Here is a 9,428-nt window from a genome sequence, read left to right as displayed (position 1 = left end):
AGGACTTGTCAATTTCTTTAAGATTTTTAGAAAGCATTTTAAGGATGTGTCTGTGTCTGAGTATGGGTAAATATACAAGGAAAGGCCAGAAGAGGACATCAGATTCCCTGGAGCTACAGTTATAGGTGGTTATAAGGCACCAACGGTGGATACTAGGAATCTAACCTGGGTCCTCTTCAAGAACAGTAGGTGTTCTTAACTACTGAGCCATCTCTAAAGCCCCTAGGCTTCTCAAGTTTTTACAGGGGGGGATCCAAACCCTCTAGCCAAGAGAGTGGTTGAAAAATGAGGATCAGAGAGGCAGTTTGCATTCTAGGTACCCAGGGAGTGACTGCATTGCTTACTCACACGTGTGTACATCGTGGGTATAGTTAGGTTTGTGTATGTTGAACATATATGTCACATGTGGCCTGTGCACTTGCTGTATATCAGGCAATGTGCCTGCCCTAGCATGCAGGTGTGTAGAAGACACAGTCCAGTCCTTCCTGCAAAGGGCTGACCGTGCAGGAGTGGGCTGTGTATATGATGCCTGTCTTTTTGTGTGCCCCAATGAACATGAAAAAGTGGCGCAGGGTCTTATTCTTTCTGTATTCTTTTCACATACTTGCTCCTGGCCCCTTGGGACTATCCAACATCTGCAGGATGAATCAGCAAATGAAGCAGTTAATTGTCCTCAGTTCCTGCAAGCATCTCTCTCCTAACAGCATTGTCCTGCATAGAGCCTTCTCCAGATGCCCGTGACTTGGGTCTGGGCATGCCTGTGCTTCCTATCCTGCCCAGCTATGCTAGGCTTCGCTGTGATGCCTGCTGCCTGGTCTGAGTCTATCCTCAGCACAAGGATTTTTCCAAACTGGCAAGAGTAGGAAGTGTCTGTCTGTGGATCTTTATACGTCCTTCCCTTTCCATGGCCACCCAGCATGGCTTCATCTCCACCGAGTTTCAGTTCTACTGGTGTGTGCAATGATCTTGGGAGAGGTGGATGAGGGAACTAAGGTCTCCTGTAAACCCCTAACCACCCATGCATGGCAGCCTGCACCCTCTGGGTCAGGCCATGGCCGAAACTTCCTCTTAGCTCCAGCTGCACCCCACACAGAGGAGAACATTGGGATGCCAGGGTTCCCTTTGTTACATGTGCACATAGCTGCTTGGATCCTTCAATTCTAGGGTGGAACCAGAGTACAGATGACTTGTAGGTCATCCTGCCAGAAGCCCAAACTAGAAGGCAGACAGACACTAGAGAAGAGCCAAGGAATGTGTCATCCAAACTTAAAATGTAAACAAGAGTGCTGTCGACCATGAGACCAACACAGCGGTGGGAAGCAGAATTGTCCCAGGACACTGTGTCTCCCGAGGGTGCTCGGCGTCCCTCCCCCCGGCACTGTGTGGCACATGTGAGGGTACTGCAGGACCCACGGCCACCTCACTGTGCAGTCTGCTGCCCTCTGGCTCCAAGTGACTCTTGTCTTCCCCTGGCTCCTGTGATGACAGACACAGTGGGCCGGGCCTGGTTCTCACACTCCCCAGCCTGAAGGAGGAGCCTAATACTTGTTGGTGCCCCATTGTCTTGTGACCACCCTTGTTGGTTGGGTAGCCAACTGCCCCAGGAGCTCCCTGAGACAGGGAAGGAGCAGCTGTAAGTTCCCCTCAGACCCCTGCTGCCCTGGGAGCCCAGAGCTGTAAAGCCAGATGGTGGTCACACTTCCAAAGCAGCTCCCGCCCCTCCATTATTACCCAAAATAATAGAACTTGGGGCTCAGCCTCCCCCACCTCAGACATCTGTGTCTCCTTTCCCCTTTCCTGTTAGTCCTGCCACCTTGGCACACCAGCCTAGGGATCTGAGCTTTTACCATCAAGCTGGTTTTTGTTTGGGGTCATGAAACACACAGAGAAGAGCTGTAGCCATTGTTATTCCAGACATGCCCTGAGCTCCTGGTGTTCAAAAAGCCAGGAGTACCTGGGTAGGGTGGTATCCCCATTTAGTTTTCAACCCAGCCCCAATCCAAGGGCCTTTTGTCCTATTCCATGCTTCTGGGTGATTCTGTTCTTATCATGAGGTGAAGGTCATGCCCACAGCTGGGGTTGGGCCTCTCTAGATCTAGCAGAGCAGTGAAGAGAGTTCTGCTCTGAGACTTTACCTAAGGATCTGAGGTGAGGAAACATATACTCGCCTCAGATGGGGTACTGAGAACAAAACAAAGAAACCCAAGTCTAGCTAAGTGAATCAGTGAGCGTACTGGGCTTACACACAGGAGCATAGTTGACTCAAAAGCAGGTGCATCATTGAAAGGCCCAGCATATGTGATGACTTTCAAGAAAGCTGTATCCCTGAAGCTCTCTGCAGGACTTGTGGGCAGCTCAACTGGTCAGAGAGTCTCCCCAGTAATTGTTATTACTTATGTAACCCTGGGCCTTGTGAATCTTGTATGTTTTAGGAACTTTTTGAGAACTATGAGTTGTATGCTTATCAAGTTTTCTAAATTGTTTACCTTCTGAGTCTTAAAGAACTTCCTTCAAAGATGGAATGTTTTGCCGGGCGGTGGTGGTGCACGCCTTTAATCCCAGCACTTGGGAGGCAGAGCCAGGCGGATCTTTGTGAGTTCGAGGCCAGCCTGGTCTACAGAGCAAGATCCAGGAAAGGCGCAAAGCTACACAAAGAAAACCTGTCTCGAAAAACCAAAAAAAAAAAAAAGATTGTTTTTTTTCAATGTCAGAGACCCCCACAGTGCTTCAGCCTGTTGTGCTAAGGTGCCTAAGGATGCAGAGGATACCTCCTCTCTATGTAAACACAAGTGCACAATAAAACAGTGGTACAACTCATGGATTCCCAGCCTCACTCCATTAGAGGGCAGGTCCCCAGCCTTAGAGGAAAGTTAGGAATGGAATGGCAGTGACCTTTAGGTGTCTTCTAATGTCCCCCTGTATTAGTTTTCTATTGCTGTGATACAACACCATGACCAAGGCAATTTACAGAGTTTATTTGAGCTTGTAGTTCTAGGGGCTAAGAGTCCATCATGCCAGGGAATTAGGGCAGCAGGTGGCAGACATGGCGGCAAGAACAGCTGAGAGCTCACATCTCAAACTGTAAGCAGGAAGCATAGAGAGCACAATGGTGCAAGTGTTTACACTCTCAAAGCCCACCTCTAGTGACATAATTCCTCCAACCAGGGCACAACTCCTAAGCTTCCTATAAGAGTGCCATCAGATGGGGATCAAGTAGTCACATGCTCCAAGACAATGGGAGACATCTTATTCAAACCACCATGTTCCCTAGGCCCTTTGAGGAATGGGGGAACAAACCTGGTACCCAAGATTTTCTACAGAACTGAGTAGATGCAGTACCCCAGATAGATGGTTGAGGATGAGCCTGCAGTGCAGAAGGTAGACTGCCCCTTCAAATCCACAGAGGCCCCCACACATAACACACAAGTATATGCACAGAGAACCCACACATGTACCCACAGAAGTGTCCCTCCTCACAGATACACGTGTATGCACATTGCACATAGGAGCACATGCGTACACACCTGGGCTCTTCAGCAGGGTGGTCACAGGCACTAGGAGATCTGAATATATAGTCACCCACACACGAACACCATGCTTCCTCTGCTGTGTGTTCATCCCACAAAACTACAGTCAGTCTCAGGGGGACATGCTGGGAAGACTGAGACCTCTGCCCATTTGAGGTTGTGGGTTCTGTTTGGTGCTGCCAGTGAGGAAGACGACAGCCTGTCCAGAGGCTCCAAATCCCGTTCTGGTGCTTGAGGTCGATCAGTCAGGCCCAGGTTCAAATCCTACCCCCTACCACCCACTCTGTTTTGCGGGGTGATTGTGTGACATCCAATTATCAGATGTTACAGAGGCAGAATTACTCATCTGTGAAGTGAATGCCAGGATGTCGAGACAGCCTTATTAGAATTAAGAACCCTTTGGTCCTCTGGGGATTTGCCTCAGAGAGGAGCGTACTTGTCTAGCAAGGGTGAATGAAGCCCTGCACTTGATCCCCAGAATGACATAAACCAAGCATGATGGTTCATACCGGTAATCCTCCCTCTGAGGAGGCGGAGGGAGGCAGATCAGAATTTCAAGGTCACCAATGTAAGATAAATGTATTTAAAACTCCTAGCCCACCCCTCCCCACAGCAACCTCGCCAAACATTTCAGCTCGCTGGAGAATGCCTGGGTCGGCTAGGTCCCCAGGCACCCCCCCCCCCCCAGGACTCCCATGGCTGTCTGTGAACACTGTGTGGATATTAGAATCTTCTGACCTCTCCCAGGGAAGCGCCCAGGGCAGATCATAACGCATCTCAGAGCCGCAGCAACCCCGTCATGCGACTTTTAACAGGTCCCCTCCCACCCCACCCCCACCCCCCTCTGCAGCTCCTAAGCCTTGCTCCCACGAAAGCCCTGGATGCAGGCTCACTCTGCGAGCTGGGAGGGAGGAGCCTGGCGGGTGAGCGCCGGCAGCTCCGCCTCCTTTCCGACGCCTCCGGCTCCAGCCCTGAGCTGGGATCTCCCGGCGTTTGGAGCCCGGAGGTAGGCCGGGCGTGATGGCCAGGCCCCCGCAGCCCCGGCGTGGCCCCGCAACCCCTGGCGGTGCCCTACGCGCCCTGCTGCGCTGCAACCTGCCCCCGGGCGCCCAGCGCGTGGTGGTCTCGGCTGTGCTGGCGCTGCTGGTCCTCATCAACGCCGTGCTGATATTCCTCCTGGCCTTCCGCTGAGCCGAGCGCGCCTGGCACTGCAGGGGACCCGCGCAGGGTGAGTGGCACCTTCCAGCCGCTGTCACCAGCAGGAACGCAGAGGGGAGGACTCCCCCCTCCTTTCCCCCCCGCCCCATGTGCTCTCACTGTCCAGGCCGGTCTGGGGGTGCCCCCGAGGATGCCACAGGGAGGGTAACTGAGGGGCGTGGTGGCACACGTGCCCAAATAGGCCTTTTCATCAGTTTTCAAGGCTGGGGAGGAGGGGGTGGGGCAACATGGCGGGTCTCTAACTGAAAGATGTGGGGGAGCTGTGACCTGCTAGCGGGGGCTGTCTGGAATGGGTGTGCGTGGCACCGCAGGGCATGAATTGTGTGGGGGCTGTAGGAGGCCTGTAGAGAATATCTGGGCTCCTCTGCAGGTGATACCTGCGTTTTTTGTTATTTTAGGCCTTAAAAAGTGCCAGTCAGTCTCCTAGGGCAGAGCTGCTGCTGTGTGACTTGGAGCAGCCGCTCTGAACACACCCTCCCACCACATCCGGTGTTCAGGGCCAGCTTGGAGGGAAGGTGCCACCACCCCGCACCGGAGAAGAATACAGGAGGGAGTAGGAGGGTTGATATGACAAGGGAGGTAATGGTCCACAGGGGTCTGTTTGAGTCACAGCCTGGAGGCCTTACCCTCCCTTAGAACCAGCCAGAATCAGAGGCACAGGAATTCTGCCCCTCCCCCTGGCTTATCTTAGTCTTGAACTTACCTGGGCTTTGGCACAAGCCCCACCTGCCCCCAGATGCCCCTCCACCTCAGAGGCAGCCAGCCAGCCTCTGCCTCCTACTGCCAGGCGGAAGCCACCTGGAATCCCGTCCTCCGAGGCAGCTGGAGTGTGGGATTTAGGAGCTGGTGCACCTGGTAGGGCCCGGGAGAGGGGCTCTGCAGAGAAATAATCCCAGCGGAAGCTGGGGTCGGCCTCTGATACTCTCTGAAATGTGTTTCTCGCCTCCTGGAGCCGCATTTTGTTTCGCCAGTGACATGAAAATGGTTGATTTCAGAGCTGGAGCTTGTTAGAGCCTTCCATTTGTGATACCCATGAAGGGGAGATTCTGTTTGCCGGGGTCCTGATGGGAGACCCAAGGAGCTCCGAGGATCTGCTCGGAAACGCGGCAGCGTGTCTATCCCGTGCTTTCTTGTGTTTGGCAGCAACGTCAAGGTCCCACACCTCCTTCCCACTCCACAGGCCTCCACATGACTGGGCAGGGCCATTGTGGGACTTGTCCCTAATGCTACCCAGGACCCTTGTCTCTGGAAAGCCCCGCCTCTTTGTCCCACACCCTCAATAGCTGTCCCAGCCACAGTGTAGGACCCACAGGGTCCAGACTGTAGAATAAAAAGGGAAGGGTGGTCAGTGCCATGGAGAGGAACCTTCCTCCATCCCTCCCTCCCTTTTCCCTTCCTTCCTTCCTCCCTTCCTCCCTCCCTCCCTCCCTCTCTCCCTCCCTCCCTCCTTCCTCCCTTCCTCCCTCCCTTCCTTCTTTTCAATGCTCATTTGAGGGAATACAGGGACAGAGGGGGCCACGTTGAGTATGTGGGTTACCTCCCCAAATCTGTGGCCTGAATTACAGACCCCAGGTCAGGCACATTCCCCTGTTCTTTCTCACTGAATTCCACCTCTTCTTGCCCCATGCATCCTTCAGGGCTTCACATGACAGCCCACTGCAGAAGGTGTGCTGGCTCCTGGCCTGCAGCAGACTGGCTCCTCCTGTGGCCTTGCCGAGTCCTCCTGTCTCATACCAGATGTGTGCCAGCCAGACTTATCTGCAGAAAGTCATTGTTACAGAGACAGTGAGCCCAGAGGTTGGAGGTCTGCTGTCCCCCAGGAACAACCCAGAGCTCTGTGCTGAGATCCTTGTGTGTCTTTGGGCACAGAGAGCTCTATGACAATGTCTGGCACTGGGGAAGAGATGTTGTTCATTTTCCTGGGAAACACTCCTTTTTCCTGGACTGATGCGAGGACTCAGATATGGAAGTATCCAGGGAGGTTGAAGGAGCATGCACAGGGTGTAGAGCAGCTGAGAGGCAGGACTGGATTGTGAGGGGACCTGCTTGGAGGTGTACCAGCCAGTTCTCTGTTGGGCTAGCCAGGAAGGAGGCTGTAAGCATCCCCTACTCCACCGTCTGCTGCCCTCAGCCCTCAGAGCCATTTATTCATAAAGCAGGAAACAGCCTTCAAAACAGAAAAGCAGGAGCCGTGGATGGAGGATAGAACTCCAACCATCGGGGCCACCTGGAAGGGGCCAGGGGCAGACCACACAGTGGAGAGAGGGGCCTCACGAGTCAGTCATCTCGGCAGAAAGATGCCAGTACGTAGAACTATCAGCCAGATAGAACGTGACAGAGGCTTTACCTGCTAGAGTCAGCAGCTATGATAATTGTCTGTTTCTTCTCCAGCCTGGGAAAGAAAGGGAGGCAGTGGAGTGATTAAAACAGACCTCTGGGGCTCAGGAGCTAAAGCCTGAGGACCGCCCCTCAGCTGGTATAGGTGTTTGAGCTGTAAGGAGTCCTGGTGTCATGTGACTACTTCCTCAAGGATTTTTTTTTTGGGGGGGGGGCACAACAAATATGACCCAGCTGCTGTGATGGGCACTGCCATGGGTAAAACAGTACTGTTAATTGGGTGACCTCACAGGCCAGGCAAGTCCATAAGAACCTGCAGAGGGAGCAAGTCCTTTCTCTTAAATGGCTGCCTAGGAGACAGCTGCCTAGCAGGTGGACAGCTGCCAATTGCCATGTTCCAGCGCATGCCCCGGCCCCACCCAGTCCAGCCTCTCAGTGTAAGGCACTGAGGCTGAAGCCAGACCCCACAGCTGAAGAAAGTATGGCTGAACAGGGAAGGACCCATGTGACAGTCAATCTCATCTTGTGCTCAAGTTCACTTTAGGTTCCTTCACTGAGCTTGGACAATCTAGACATACCCAGGACACAGGGCTGCTCCAGAAGAGCCGCTGGCCTGGAGGGAAACTTCATTAGTTTCTCTGTAAAGCAGGCCAGGGTCCCTGCTTCCAGGGCTGCTGGGTAGAGGCAGGGTACCGACAGTCTTGCCTCACCGACTCACTTGCCTTGGCTCTCTCTACAGCTCATCAGTGATGGCAGTGTGGTGTGCGCTGAAGCCCTGTGGGACCATGTCACCATGGATGACCAGGAACTGGGCTTCAAAGCTGGGGATGTCATCGAAGTGATGGATGCCACCAACAGGGAATGGTGGTGGGGCCGAGTCGCAGATGGCGAGGGGTGGTTCCCTGCCAGCTTTGTACGGGTATGGATCCAGTCTGTGCTTTCCCCAAGCCTTTTGAAGACTCTTGGCTCTGCTCAGAAGTCCAAGCCCCAAACAACTCTGCGGTCCCAGGCCTGGAGCATGGACCACTTTCTCTCTGCTCTGCTGTTACTTGGTGCCTCAGACTGGGTGGGAGGAGGGGGTCAGAACTGTGACACAGACATTCTGCTCAGTCCCCCACTCCCAGGCCCTTCTCCACAGCCCTCCGGGGCCAGAGAGAAGAGCAGGTCAGAAATGTAAGACTATGATGCTTTAAGATAACACCACTTCAAACAACCAATGCCTTCTGCCCATGACTGTCGTGTTCATTGGGGTGTGTGGGGAACACGCAACATACACACACAGCCCTAAGAGATAGAAACCTGGGAAGAGGCATAGACAGTGAAATCATACCCAAGAGAGCAGAAGACACAGTTCCAACCTTAGGCTGCATCTGGTCACCAGAGGACAGTTGATGCAAAGTCCCAAAGGACAGCAGAGGGACGGAATTCCCAGGTACTCAGAAACTCCTCCTGTGCAGAACCCCACCCTTTCCTAAACTTAACAGGCTAATGATGTAGCAAAGCCTCTACCTAGGCACCTGAATCCCTGTGCCTAGAGCCCCTAGGATGAGTAGGTCTGGTTCAGAAATTCCTTGTGTTTGCTCCAGTCTCTGCTGAGAACAAAGAATGAATTTGACAACAGCTGTGGTCATCAAACCCACCATCCCCTACCCTGGCCTTGTGCCTAGGAGATAGTTGCAGGGACACTGCAGATGTGCCCTTTGGACCTGTGTGTCCTGTGGGAGCTACTGACCTCTGCTCTGGATGATGACCTGGAGCAGAGAGCTCAGAGACCGACTGGAGGGTGGATGGCACTAACCACCTTTGCATTGTCCAGCTGCGGGTGAACCAGGATGAGCCCGCGGACAACTATGAGGCCCCGCGGGCCGGGGCTGGAGAGGCCGATGATAACGTTGCAGAGGCCCAGAGCTGCAAGGACCAGATGCGTACCAACGTCATCAATGAGATCCTCAGCACTGAGAGGGACTACATCAAGCACCTTCGGGACATCTGCGAGGTGAGGAGGGCGCGGAGGGCATGCTTGGAGAGGTGAGGGCTGATAGGGTGGGTGGGGTCGGGTGGTGACGGTGGGCTGGTGTGGAGGGCGTGGCATGTGGAAGGGTAAGACAGGTGGGTCCCTGGAGAGCTTGGCCCCGCCCCATCCTCCAGGGCTATGTCCGACAGTGCCGGAAGCGTGAGGACATGTTCAGTGAGGAGCAGCTGCGCACCATCTTCGGGAATATCGAGGACATCTACCGTTGCCAGAAGGCGTTTGTGAAGGCTTTGGAGCAGAAATTCAACACAGAGAGGCCACACCTGAGCGAGCTGGGTGCCTGCTTTCTGGAACACGTGAGTGTGCCTGGGCCC

At 53.9% G+C, this 9,428-nt stretch overlaps 1 protein-coding gene across 5 annotated transcripts in view; it reads left to right on the top strand.

The window, feature by feature from the left end:
- Positions 1–9,428, top strand: part of Arhgef4 (Rho guanine nucleotide exchange factor 4) — a 148,041-nt gene that overhangs the window by 132,362 nt on the left and 6,251 nt on the right. For 3 of the 5 annotated variants that reach the window (XM_028865337.2, XM_028865339.2, XM_028865338.2), the window contains 3 exons: positions 7,822–8,001; positions 8,899–9,078; positions 9,231–9,410. In XM_028865337.2, coding sequence (XP_028721170.1) covers positions 7,822–8,001; positions 8,899–9,078; positions 9,231–9,410 — 540 coding nt within the window. Of the gene's footprint in view, positions 1–4,470; positions 4,756–7,821; positions 8,002–8,898; positions 9,079–9,230; positions 9,411–9,428 lie in introns of those variants that run through there. The other 2 variants (XM_028865341.2, XM_037199701.1) reach the window with 2 other exon arrangements.

This window comes from Peromyscus leucopus, chromosome 16_21 (genome assembly GCF_004664715.2).
Source record: "Peromyscus leucopus breed LL Stock chromosome 16_21, UCI_PerLeu_2.1, whole genome shotgun sequence".
NCBI lineage: Eukaryota > Metazoa > Chordata > Mammalia > Rodentia > Cricetidae > Peromyscus > Peromyscus leucopus.
Note: the sequence above shows the minus strand (reverse complement) of the source record. Positions and strands in the feature narration are given on the sequence as shown.